This window comes from Lottia gigantea (assembly GCF_000327385.1).
Source record: "Lottia gigantea unplaced genomic scaffold LOTGIsca_241, whole genome shotgun sequence".
In the NCBI taxonomy this organism is placed as follows: Eukaryota; Metazoa; Mollusca; class Gastropoda; family Lottiidae; genus Lottia; species Lottia gigantea.
This window is the reverse complement of record NW_008708709.1, coordinates 115,601-129,870: the sequence shown is the minus strand read 5'-3', so window position 1 is coordinate 129,870 and position 14,270 is coordinate 115,601. Positions and strand designations below refer to the sequence as shown.

Below are 14,270 nucleotides of genomic sequence, written 5' to 3'. Positions count from 1 at the left end.
ACATATAATATTTGTCAATCAAATACGCTACCAAAACTAAAAGTTGTTTGTTCTGTCTAGGATGACAGCTCGCATTTCAGTGTAAGTTCCTATACTCCTAATTAATACTTACATAAGTTCGGACTGAACCTAATTTGCTCGAAAAATCTTAGGGATGAGACCGGTGACACAAGTTTTTTTTTGGTTTTTTTATGCAAAAGTTCATCACCATGAAAAGCTAACCAAAACTGAAAGTAAACTACTATACATTTTATCGACATCCACTTCACTGTCACTACACACAAAGCGACTATTTTTAGAATTATTCTTACGCATGATAACATGGACTACATTCGTCTGATTCCTTATTTCAAACGCGGCCTACATTGTAGGTGACTTGATAGACCGAAACATATATCTATATTTCAGCCTCTGATAGCTATTTGGCTGGATGAATGTTTTAGTAGTTCAGTCACACCTTTTATGTCACGTCTCCGATTCCATCAAAGTTTTTTTTCACGAAACTGCGTGCGCAGCCTAAAATTCACAGTCAACAAAACGAAAGTTACGGTGGTGTCCAACACTAATAATTTACAATCATCGTAAAGGTAATTTAAATCATGTTTAAAAACGCATCTTCGGAGGTGTGGAAAACTAATGGTCAAGAGTCAGATAATATATTAAAATTTATTTCCATCTGAAAAAAAAAAATACGTTATCATGGCACTGATTAAGGTTGGGTGTTTTCGTTTCTGTTCTGTAGCTTTAGAAATAAGTTAGCATTAAATTCAAAGGGAAATAGCCATATAATAAAAACCAGAGTTATATCCCTTTGTGAATGCCTAGTAATCGTTCTCTTTACCGTTATCCTACGCCCAGGACAGTCACGTTATAATAGCATAAGAAGAAATTCAGAATAATTTGAATCGCTTAAAAGAATTTGAATCTGCTTTTGTTTTCCAATTTATATTTGCAGGTGCTAATAGAAGTGATAAATTTGCCAACCAAATCCTGGAATAGTAATTCTACATTCAACTTTTCGCAGCTATATATTGTTTTGAATTGTTTGTATAATTGATGAAATTAATTTTGTGATCGTTTTTCAGCATCACATATTCTATAGAAACATTAATTTACTGAATGTCTGAAACAGAACCGAACAGAGTTCAATATGACATTTCAATTATTCTTCGTCGCCCATATACCATTTAGGTCGGCGACAACTCACTTTGTAACGGAATTTCTATAGCTGCGGCCTACAACGCCAACCTTAATACAGAAATTACCCAGAATTTAATAGTATGTTGTTTCTACATCAATGTCCAATGATAACCAATGATTTATTCATCAATTCAATACTCTTTATTCATGGATTATTAATATTTGATATACTTGTATGAGAAAAAATTAAAATCAAATAACAATATACTATGATCAGACATAAATAAAACCACTCAAATATTAACAACAAGGCACCGGATAACTTGATTAATATTGATAATATAATATAATAGTAGAATGCTGAATACTGCTCAATAATACACAATATACTAACTCTGATCTCTAATATATAAACTGTACTGTTTAATATACAATTGTGGAATCTGATAATTATGCAATACTGGAAGCCCCTTATGCCGAATTATTCTATAATACTGAAACCCTAATCCTATGGTTTATGCTATACAATGTATATATACAATACAGGAATAATAAATATAGATTATTAAAATAAACAATTCTGGAGTCAATAATTTACTCAAGAGGAACTCATTTTGTTAAAAAAAATCATAACCGATATATTTTGACGCTGGTCGTAGTTCACGAGAATATGACGTTTTGCAAGTGACGACGGTAAAATTGGTGCAGTATCTGATATCCTGATACCTGAAATTAAACTCTATCAGCTGGTAGTAAAATTGTCTAAAACATAATATGAGAAAATGTAAGCGAATAAAGAAAATAAAATGAATGCGAATTTGAGATTCAAAACAAATTTTTAAATGTCAACAAAAGTGATGACAGATAAACATATGATCAGATGTCATATAAATTTCTAATATGTCTATTTTTAAAAATAGAAAGATGTTTTGGTATGTCAAATATAAAGCTGCCATGTAAAAATGTCATTTTTCAAATCATACATTATACTTAACATTAAACATGCATACATTTGTAAATTATAATATTGTCATTAAATATAAAAAAAATAGAATACTATAAGTTTAGAAAAATATAATACATTTCAAAGAACAATAAATATAAACACACTAATTGCTAAAAATATATCAACAGTTAAAGCATATTCCCATACCATTAAAGCTAATTACCAATTTATCATTCATAAAAGTCTAGATATAATTAATATATCTGAATACAGTATAATTATAGTGAGAATTGTGATTTCAATTGTTAATACTGTGAAGGTAATTAATTCTATCATGAAGCAAACGTAATGTAATGTAATGTATTGTAGTGTTTTCTTATGGTTTAAGGTATCCCACAAGAATTCAAATTGTTTAGGCTCAATATCAAAGTAAAGATTTCTATAAATTCGTCTTTACAATTTACGAAGGGCAGTTTTCTGAAAAAATTGTTTCATTAATGATTTTTAGTGGTATCTGTACAATTGCACCTTTTCTATCTATACACCAATTACTATATATCATTTATTAATCATAATACTTGAGATTCGAAAATGAAGAAATGTACCTCTATCTTGTCATCGAGTTAAAATGGTAATGTAAATGATTTGTAAATAATATTTATATACTCTCAAATGTAAACGAATCTGGAAAATAATATAATCTTTTATATAATTAAATGTTGAAAATATGACTAGAATATACAGCACTGTAATGTATCCAAAATGGCATTTCCTTGGAAAGAAGGTACTCAACTAATATGAATATTGTTCAGTCAAATGAACGCAATAACATGTAACCATTTTTCAATGCCTAATAAATTTGGTTAAAATTGTATTGTTATTGTTACAGTCATTTTGTTATAATACTACTTAATTAAGTTGTCTTTAAAGAATACGCATTATTGTTTTCTCTGGTTCTGAAAAATTGACAGTAACAACTTCTTAATGATGTCCGTTCACTCCGTTGTTTCCATTATTCATACCATTTCTAGCTACGTAATATTTCTTACAGAATTCCTCAATTCTATCACAAGCCTCGGCAACTTTCGTCTCGGGAATTGTTAACACCACACGGAAGTAGTTGGGATATTGGAAGCACTGGAAAGCAGAATTGATTAGTTTAGACAATAACGCAAGTTAGTAGATAAAATAGAGACATGTAAAATCAAACCAGTGGGATCAAAATTAACCCTTTAGTATTGGGCATGTCTGAACATACATGATCTATTAGTCTGACAAATCTGGTCCTACCCGCTCCTCGGGCGTGATATACCAATGGAATATCGGCACGTTTAGGACCAGACATAAACTGTTACTTTTTATGGGAGACTGCATACTCCGAACCATGTTCAGATAGCTAGTTTTTGAGAATTTCAACATGACAAAAGCCAAAGTTCGGTATCTATAACAAGCTGAACCATTAATGAGTACTACAATAAGCTGAGGATGGGCTTTTTCGGTAATTTAAGCCTACTTCTCAACTGTATTCTTGTACTTTGTTGGGCACAGCGACAGAATATCCGTTTAGATTTATGGTTCAACGTTTGTGAACAATGATAAATGATTTTCAGTAACTTACTGAAGCTGGGAGACAAAAGACACTTTGTTCTTTTACTAGAGCTTCTACAAACTGGATATCACATTTAAATACAGGGAACGTTTCAATATCTATACCGACCTGGAGGAAAATAGACAATAGTATATAATAAGCTAAAACTCTTCATAGCAAGTTTTTTTCTATATAACTATAATCACAATTACACTCACTTTGGCATTACTTGCATAATAACATTATAATTAATAACAATAAATTATAAAAATACAAAATTACTTTCCTAATAACAATTCAATTACTATCATTATTACAAAATATCCTTTTTTGACGCCTGTATGAAATTTCATAAAAAAAAGTTATGTATTTCACAATTGGAATAATGCCAAATTGCGATTGATTTCTGTGTTTTATGATGAGAAATAAAGGTACATGTACTTAAAAACGGAAATTCCTTACCATCATGTACATAGCACCTTGAGGCATAATAGGTGTTAGTCCAATTATTTCTCTAAATCTTGAATAGAATATTTCAGCATTGTTCTGTAATGAAGGGAAACCATGCAATTAAAGAAGTCAGAGTGAAGTACAGAAAAACTTGTCAGCCACATTGTCAGGGAAAAGAATATGAAAAAGTTATTTCGAGAGTCTGGGGCACAGACAAATGAAGCCTAGTTGAGAAAAAGGGTTGGTTCATTTCCATCATTAACCAAACAAGACAAAGTTTACACAATACCGTCATTTGGTGAAAGTGAACCATCATGTGAATAGTTCCTTTCCTAAATTAAGAAATCTCAAAGGGTGCGCGACTCGTAAATACGATTCTATTAGTCTTAGTTTTACGAATATGAAAAATATCATAACAAAAAGCATGAAGCAAAGAATAATGGTTTAAACATTCTAAAAACTTGTGAGAAATACATTCAACAAAGAGCATCATAAATATCTTACCTTCATATGTACCAAGGTATCCTCAAAGAATTCTGATGAAGTGTTTTTCAGTATATCAGGAATTGCTTGTTGAACTAATGTATTAGGTCCCAATATTCTCTGTGATAACTTCACTAAACCTCTTCGAACCTATATGAACATATTGCGACCATAAAAAATGAAATCGGTGGGAACTCTAGAACCTGGATGATGTAAACCATCATCATTATCATTTGTAAAAAATAGTTGAAACACCGTAGATCTCGTTTTGGGATAGGAGTTTAAGGTTCACTCAAAATTAATACATCGATGTAAAATTGTATCCAAACCTGTCATATCATTGGATATATCCCTCGTTTAGAAACATATTTACATAATTCTTTGTAGATAGGATAGTTTATTGTTAAACGGTAAACTTACATTAACAAATATATCATTTAAATCATGTATAACAATCCAACCCATTCTCCAACCTGGCACTAAAAATCTGTAAATGATAAAGGAAGCTTTGAATACTTGTAGTATTGCGATAACACTGAAACTGAGTGGACGATAACGAATTCCACCTCAATTTCACTACCACAAGAAATCAAGTTTTACTCTTAACTCCTGTATAGCTGATTGAGAAGAGCACTTGCAACATCAAAGGAGCCTTAACGCCGACAGCTTATATATACATGCGGGGTTTGGCATATCGGAACGACTAACAGTAACATCAACCTCTCCGAGAAACTAGAATTATCCAAGGGCACTATCCAACAAAACAAGTTTAAACAAACATATACACGACTTACCTCTTGGTCAAACCTGAACATGATAATATAGGTACTGTTGTAGTCAATGATGCTAGAGAATAATATTTACTTCCACAAAATACCTGGAAATATGAACATATACAGCATAGAGTCATCCACTGATATAGTTTACAATTACAGAACAGAACGTTATGATTTACTATAGTCTATTAATGGTGAATCAGCACGTCTAGAATATTACGATATGATATAAACAAAATGTCGACCAATTTTGAAGTCTACAAATGAAGAACATAACAATATGACATGAAATACGCGAAGTCGATCCATTAGTCTAGAATATAACGTTATGACGCATACGCAATGTCGATGATGGTAAAGTCCACAACTAAATAGCATTACATTATGCTATATGAATTTTTTTTATGTCGATCAATGGTGTCGTCTACAAGTCTAGATCATAGCGTTGTGAAATATATACAATGTCGCAATGATGAAGTCTACAACAGCAGGACATAACGATGTGATAATTACGCAATGCTGATCAATGTGTAGTCGAGAACATAACCTTCAGCTCAACTACCATAGGGATTGGTTGAAGCAAGTCTACGGGTCCCCACCCTTGCGGGAACCTGCACCTCCAGGAAAAATGAATGTAAAAATTACAAAAAAGAAAATGGTCCAAAGTATGCTGGTTCCCTACGAAGGGCAATATTATGTCCTTCTTTAAGAAAATGAGGCCCAGGCCCACTTAAGTGTATGTGCCCGCAATCATCTAGTTGAGCCACTACTGTTTATCTAATCTTTGGAGAAATAAACCATCTACAAATTGTGCGAGTAATAAGATTGTAAGTTTGGAATCTTACAAAAAGGGATAAAGGAATGTCTAAAAGGGACATAGTTGATTGATGAATACAATTGTAAAATATTCAAAAGAACGAAATGGTTTCTAAAAAAGTATATAATTTTATGTTTATAGAAATATTATAACAAAACATGAAATAGTATAATACTTTGAATTCTATTTTAATAGTTCTATATTATAAGCCCCATATTTCTCTGTACTTAATGTGTTGTGCAATGAATGCTATTTCAACTCAAAATAAATCTTTTAATGTTAAAATGGTACTCAATACAATAGTTACAGAGTTATATAGTAAAAGTAAAAAAATATCGAGGTTCAGACCATTCTTCTTTCAAACTGAAAAGAAAAACCCAAAGTATACATTAGAAATTGGATGAAATGTTACTGGTATAAAAAGCCATTAATTTGAAATGAAAAGTGAGGTTTGTTTGCAAAATAATAAGATTTGGTGAAAAAAGACGTGCAGCGGCAACGCAATGCAGTGTGATTTTTTTCCACAACGACAGCATTGGAATACTCCTTTTAATTCAAGCACAAGAGTGTATATCGGGGTGCTTAGAATATGCGGTAATTCCAGAAATAAGTATATTTCCCTATTCTCACCTAGAGAGTTTTGAAACTTTGTAACCATATCAGAAAAGGTAACTTCCATTTCTCGATATCTTTCCATACCGACGACATCCCGATCTCGGATTGAATCAAAATCAACAACTTCTTCCTCTAAATACAGACCACCATCAATAACTGTTTGAAAATTCCAGACCTTCGCCAAGGTCTATAACTCTTTCCAGCATATTTGTATCATCGTCAAGAGTGGAATCTCTGCTGACTATGGTTCTTCAGTATAAAAGGTGATCTCTGGAAATGACCAGTAACGGCAGAGACCAGCTAGCTGTAGTAGCATTGCTTCAGCATTACTGAATCCTGTACGACAAAAGGCTAACAAATAAACATATAAACATTGAAACAAGGAGGCGATGTTCAAATGCCTTCAGATTTTGCCCAGAAGATGCCCGGGGAACTATCTGTGTCTATTTGTGTCTTCTTTAGAACCGAACATTTGGACACTATTTCCAAAAAAAAAGGGTTGGGATCTTCCATGTTATAGTTGTTTGTCTCTATTTCATCGTCGTTGTATCGTACATGTTGCGAATGATTGTCTGAAATAGACAAAAAAACAAGCCTTAATGTGGTATGTGGACTCTCTGAATGGCCCCAAGATACAGTTCACATCCACAATACTATTCCTGTAAGAGACACCGTATGTAGGCCTTCAAAATAACAAATTACTCGTGGATTTAACCTATTGAACCCGATCCCTTAAAAAAATATGGATACTTTGAGCCGTGCTGCAAGAAAAAAGAAATGAAATGAAATGAAATACAACGAATGGAGGTTTATGTCCTAATTTTCTGCAAAATTTCTGGGAAACTTGCCAGAACAGCGGCATTAGCCAACTCTTATTCGAATTCAAACTGTCAATGGATCCTTAACGTGCATAGCCTGTAGCACAGTTTAGTGTCCCATACGAGCGACCGGGGTAAAACAAAGTATTATCTCGACCTTTCTGGGATTGAAATTCCGGACCTTTGAGTTAACGAGCAAGCGTCTAACTGACTGAGCCACCGCGGCTCTCTCGCTCTGCAGCAAAGATTTCAGATAAGAAATAGAACTTACCACTCCAATCCCCAACAGTAACAGCCGGAATAATGAGACCATCTTTCAAAAATCCCAAGGGACAAACACTTGAACTCTGCTGAGGTTCCTTGCTTGAGTACAAATTTGGCTGCCATCGTCCGAGGCAGCATGAATCCAGGTTTTCCAGTTTTCAAGCAGCTTTCCAGATCCCATTAAGACGATTTGTTCATCATAATTAAGAACGTAATGAGTGCTCAATGAAACCTGGCATCCACAAAATGAAGAAAACTCAGTCCACTTTTCTCCAAATTCGGATATGAAGACGCTCCCAAAAATGCCGACGTTTGCTTTTCTGTAGGTTCTTCTTCATAAAATTATCTAATTTTCGTCATTATGACGTCATAAAGTTTTCTAATAGGAAGTTGTAATCACCAATTGATTCTGTTCGGGACACATTTGAAAAATTAGTACAGACGCATATAAATATACTTTATTTGCATAATAATTATATCACGTGTGTCCACTATACTGATTGGTTGCCCAACATTAATACGTCATATGTCGTGAACTCGAAATAATTTTAGGTACCCCATTTCTTCAATAGAAGAAACGACTTCCGAGCAAAATTTGAAGTAACGAATGCTATATATACCATCTCGGACGTCGTATTTCCATATTTCCCAGAGGAAACAAATACAGCATTATAGACAAAGAAGTAACGTCGCGTCTATTGTTCTCGAAGGCGATTTTGGACCGCGTCAATAATAAATGTTAGAGCTTTTAGTTAACGTAATTTTCCTAGAAGGAAAGGGACACACATCTCTAAATTATGATCTATATTTTGCTTTCATTTGAGCACCTATATGACCTACGTAAAAAATCAGACTGCTCCTTTAATATTACCAGAAATGACGACATAGGATTCAAACTAATAATCATATAATGTATCATTGGATAACCGATAGTCACAAATGCATACATAAATGTCAGTTTTATCTCTCAAAGTCTCTAAATTTATGTACTATATTAAGATCGCAAAATAACTAAATTAAAAACTTAACTAAGCAATATATAAACGAGTGAAATGGCATTAAATACAGACTGAACATTTTTTCAATAGGGTTCATCCTTGAGTGATAACTAACACTAAAATTTGTCAATAATTGAACTTTCTAGAGCGTTTACGAGCTAAAAATTGAACGCGTTTTCAAGAACAAGGGCAATTACTCACATTAATTATTTTCGATTTTTCTGATTTTCGACAGGGTTCATCCTTGGGTGATTACAAACACTCACACTCAGTTTCGTCAAAATCCGTCTAGATTTGTGCCTTCTGGAGTGATTACGGGCTTAAAATTGAACGTGTTTTCAAGAACAAGGGCAATAACTCATACTAAATATTTTTTGATTATTCTGATTTTCAATAGGGTATATATCCTTAGGTGATTACTAACAGCCATACCACGTTTCGTCGAAATCAGTCAGGAATTGTGTCTTGTAGAGTGTTTGCGAGCAATTGTGGACGGGCCGACGGACCGACATGGGTGACGGCAATATCCCCCCCCCCCCCTTTTCATGTGGGCGTATAATAACAAATTAATGGGAGAGGGGCCCCCCCACTCATCTTGTTGAGCCACTGAATATAACGTGATGATAATACGCATTGCCGATCAATCATGTAGTCTGCATGTCCAGAAAATTACGATATGATATATACACGATGCCGACCGAAGTGTCTATAGCTGTTCTACATGATGACATCCTATTATTAAATTAGATGGTGGTGAAGACATGATGTATGTAATTCCAAAGGAAAGTTTGCTTTACATTGAGAAATACTGCCTAAAATCATCTTTATTAGACATTAGCATTTCATCATCAAATCGATCATCTTTTTGAGAATGTAACAATACATAAGTACTTACGAAATGTTCATAAATTTCATCAGCGATAACTGGTAATTTGTTTTTCTCACAGATTTCTAGGATAGCTTCTAGATGTTCTTTACTGTATACTGATCCACATGGATTGGATGGATTATTCACAATAATACCTGCTGTATTCTCATCTATTAATTCTTCTATATGGTTCAAATCAGCCTCCCAACTTTTTTCTGGCTACAATTTTCAAAATAAAAGTTATTCCAGTGGCGTAGCTAGAATTCATTGAGGGGGGGGGGGGGGGGGGTCGGGTGGGGATGGTGGGGGTTGTGGTATGGACTTGTATTCTATGCTAAACGTGTGAATGTGTACGCTGTTTTTTAGTTTGATGAGGAACAATTACATGTTGATTGAACATAAAAGAATGATGCATCAAACTTACCAGTAATTTATAATTCCGAACTTCAATACCAAGTGATTCTGCCAATGTTTTATAGATAGAGAAGCCAGGTAAAGGCATTAACATATTTTGACCAGGGTTAGCTAAACACGAGATACATAGATCTAGAGCACTGGAACAACCACTAGTCAATATTACATCCTGTAAGCATAGAAGATAATTTGTTTATAGGACTATACTTACAAACATAAAATCTTACTGTATTGACCACCTCTTATTTGGCCATAGGTATCTATATCTATCAGAAAAAATCCACCAACTATATCACAGCACTTGCAAAATGACGGCGATTTGTCTATTTGAAATAATCACAACCAATTCCCATAAGAACATTGATAAGGGTAAAGGGGACACTAAATCCCTCCAGCAGCACCTTATCCTAGGCCTGGGTAGGAAATGGGTCAACCTGTGACTTTTGAAAGTTCAAAGGTTATTTTATCAGAAAAATTTCATTGGTTGAAATTTTGCGACCATCTCATATTCCTCCATAACGGAAATACCACTGCCTGCTCATGGAACTTCTTGATCTGTCAAGGTATATGACGTAAGTTTCATAAAGAACTAAACCTTAAAAATTATAACATATAATGTTGTTCTGTTCATGGTGATTTCTATATGACATTAGTTTAAATTTCATGAACAGGAATCAACGAATATATTGATTGACACGATAGTGCATTCGTTCTAGACCTACATACAGTGGTAATTCTAGTAAGGTATGACAATTAAATCTACATTATGTCATTAAGTATTATCAAAAACTTTTATAATGTGAAAAAAAAAACATTTCGTCACTGATGGGATGTACGTGATGTTTTCTATATTTTAATGACCTTGAGTTTTTGTGACTTTTTTAAAAAAATAATTACTGAGTGAAACATTTTAATCAAATCATATATTATGTATGTAAATGTACGTAGAATTACTGTATGGTATCATAACTTAAATGTAGAATAAATGTAACTAATATTTAGAGTAATTAGGTATCATAACTAATACATAGATTAACAATATGGTATCACAACTATTACATATATGAACTGTATGGTATCAAGACTAATAATATATGAACTGTTTGGTATCATAACTAATACATAGAGTTACAGTAAGGTTTCATAACTGATGTGTTAATCGACTGTATGGTATCATACCTAATATAATAATATAGAGTAACTTAAGACATCATAACTAATATGTTATAATTTATGTAGGCTAATAACTAATTGTATTGCATCATAACCCAGTTCCACGTAAGAGTTCGAGATTTCGTGGAAGGTAATTGAGGAAATAGAGGGGGGTCACAATTTATAAGTACATTATCTTGTTTACCTTTGCTGTCACTACTGATGTTGGTGTAGAGGTATAATCGGCCACAGCTAGTCTGGCACTTTCATAACCTAATTAAGATAAATAATAATCAAATATAAATATAATAATGTACAACAAAACTGGCATTTCATTTTAATCCCAGAGAAGGCAGTTAGAAAATGTGTACGTGGAAAGTTCAGGTCTACAGTAGAGTTGTCATAAATGCTCTAAATAGCTCAAATAACTTTTAAAAATAGGCTACCTCAGTGTTTATGTTTTCTAAATAACCTGTCAAATATAACGTGAAGGTATTTAAGATGATAACCTCAATACAAATGACATAATCTAATGTCAAAGTACTAGGTAATGTAATTAATAATGGATCAAGAGATTAAGGAGATTACCAACTGAAGCTGTGTAGCCATTAGACTTTCTTCCTTTGATAGCTTCGATCACTGCATTCTCGGCTACTTCACAGTAAGGTAGATTGCCAAATATAGTTGGATCCCCTTAAAAAACAAAAGATTAAAGTGTTTATTTATCGAATAGTTATATTATCTTAATCCATGCTTACCGAATAAATTAAGATTTAAGAAATTAGGGGTGATTGGATGTAGTTCAATTCGGGTACTTTGAGTCAGTATCTTCAAATAAGTCAAATTTTATTACATTCATTTCTTTTTAAATGACAAAGTAAGCCAAAAGAAGGGTGCATGGAGTTGAAATTCATTTATATTCATTTTAACCCAGTTGGCAAATTACCCTTCTCACTCTATAAATCTTTTTAATAAATGTCTTTTGTCTTTTTCTGAGACATTTGTTTTACTACTATTAGCCATGGGGCCTTTTTAATTCTTATTTCTCACTTAATTGACGAATATATGTTTCAATTATAACCACCTCAAAATTTCAATTTAAATTAAAGAATTTACTAAACGGACAAAGATGACCATACAAACGACCTAGATTGATTGAAAACGATAAATAAGTACAAACATATAAAGAGGAAAAACGCATTATTCTTACCAATAGAAAGTGCTATCATATCTTTTTCTGGGTTTGGTGTGATGGTCATACTATCAACTAAATTACGTATTGGATTAACTGAATTTTCTGCCATAACAGAGCAAGGAACATTCCATGTTTTACATTTCTTTATCTTATCAGACATTTTCGTTCGATTTTCTAAAAAAAAATAGAAGATAAAAAAAAAATCAAAATACCAATCCGGAAATTTGATTTCCAAGAGGAAAAAAAACACAAATTAATGAAATTTAGCTTCTCTGAAGCTTGCCCTTTGCTTTAAATTCCAATGTTAATATAGAATTTGGAATAAAAAGTAATCTACAAAATAAGTAGGCCTTAGAATACTCAGTGTCAAAAAATAGAAATATCGATGCATTATAAATAGTAAACAGTTCCATGTGTTAGTATAGGTATAATGTATACAGTGACCTATTCTTATTCTCACCTGATCAATTCTAGAACAGTGGAAAAACTAACCAATAACAGATTTTACAAAACTTGACAACTTTTTAAATCCTAATAGTTGTATGTGTAGAAAAACAATGAATATAATGATGTTAAACATTATTTACCTGTTTTTAGCTGAAAAAAGCCTGCGGTTTGTAAAAATGAAATACTGTTGACGTTGTCAGTCCTACGATTTATTGAAATATTGGATTTAACCTTCACACACCGATATATACAATACTCTATTATCATTGGTCAAAAATTAGACATGTTTTTATAACTTCCTCTGATTGGTTAAGCTTAGAGGTGAATTGAAGGGAAAATTAACGGTAAACAATGAATCCTGAAGTGTTGCATCATCAGGCCATAAGCTACGTTATGTACCTAATTGAGAATTATACTAACCGAAATATGGACTTCGTAATGTCCACAGATGATTTTTTTTAAAAATACATCACATGCTATCAATGAACTATGGTATTTCATAGCAAAGTATATATAATACTATATAGGCCAAACAAGCGGCTACCAGCTTGAAATTATTGTCAATATAATAATCAATCGATTTTATGCATGAAATATCTCATGCAAATGACAGTATTATTATAATCAGCTTCATATAAGTAACATGTGCAGGTCCGGATGATTTTTCAAGAACATATAATTTTTCATTTCCATTTCGTTTGCGCTTTATAATAACCATAAAAACTATATATATATAGATGAATCCTAGTCGTATCATTAAAGATGTCACCAAAATTGTCCTTTTTGGCCATTTGATTGGCGAAGGCAGCTTAACAATATTCGGCAGTCATGTTTTCGGTGGAAAAAAATAAATTTCAGATCTTTTAATTACCAAAAAATCCCAATTACCTTAAAATCAGCACAAAATACAAAATACTAATCCATCAAAAATCATATTCTATGAAGGGAGAAAGAGACGGTTTCCAAGAAGTTCCATAATGCTGAAAATCCATGAAAAATTGTTTCATCATCACTGATGCCTGATAAAGAACATAGCCTACAACAAATAAAAGGAAAACTATCCGACAAAAATTTTAGTCTTAAAGTGATACTACGTCTTAGAATTAACATAAAATTTAAGAATTTTAAACTTGGTGAATAAGAGCCAGTTGATATACCTTGTGTCATAAATAACATAACAGGATCCTTATATAATCCGATAAATCTAAAAAAGTTAATAAAAATGCAATTAACTATTGAAAAACGTTTCAAGATTAAGCGTTTTTCAATAAGTACTTATTTTTATGAATTTTCAAATTT

General features: G+C 32.6%; 1 protein-coding gene across 1 annotated transcript; it reads right to left on the bottom strand.

The window, feature by feature from the left end:
* Positions 1–3,067: 3,067 nt before the first annotated feature.
* On the bottom strand, positions 3,068–13,071 carry LOTGIDRAFT_227234 (hypothetical protein; the record flags this gene model as incomplete). The annotated part of the gene is made up of 12 exons (XM_009055456.1): positions 12,985–13,071; positions 12,540–12,698; positions 11,918–12,022; positions 11,535–11,602; positions 10,188–10,346; positions 9,791–9,982; positions 5,402–5,484; positions 5,028–5,094; positions 4,629–4,757; positions 4,137–4,220; positions 3,705–3,803; positions 3,068–3,223 (listed from the first exon to the last, which is right to left on the bottom strand). Exons 2-12 carry the CDS (start codon positions 12,682–12,684, stop codon positions 3,068–3,070), a joined length of 1,287 nt encoding a protein of 428 aa, XP_009053704.1. The 5' UTR covers positions 12,685–12,698; positions 12,985–13,071.
* Positions 13,072–14,270: the final 1,199 nt, after the last annotated feature.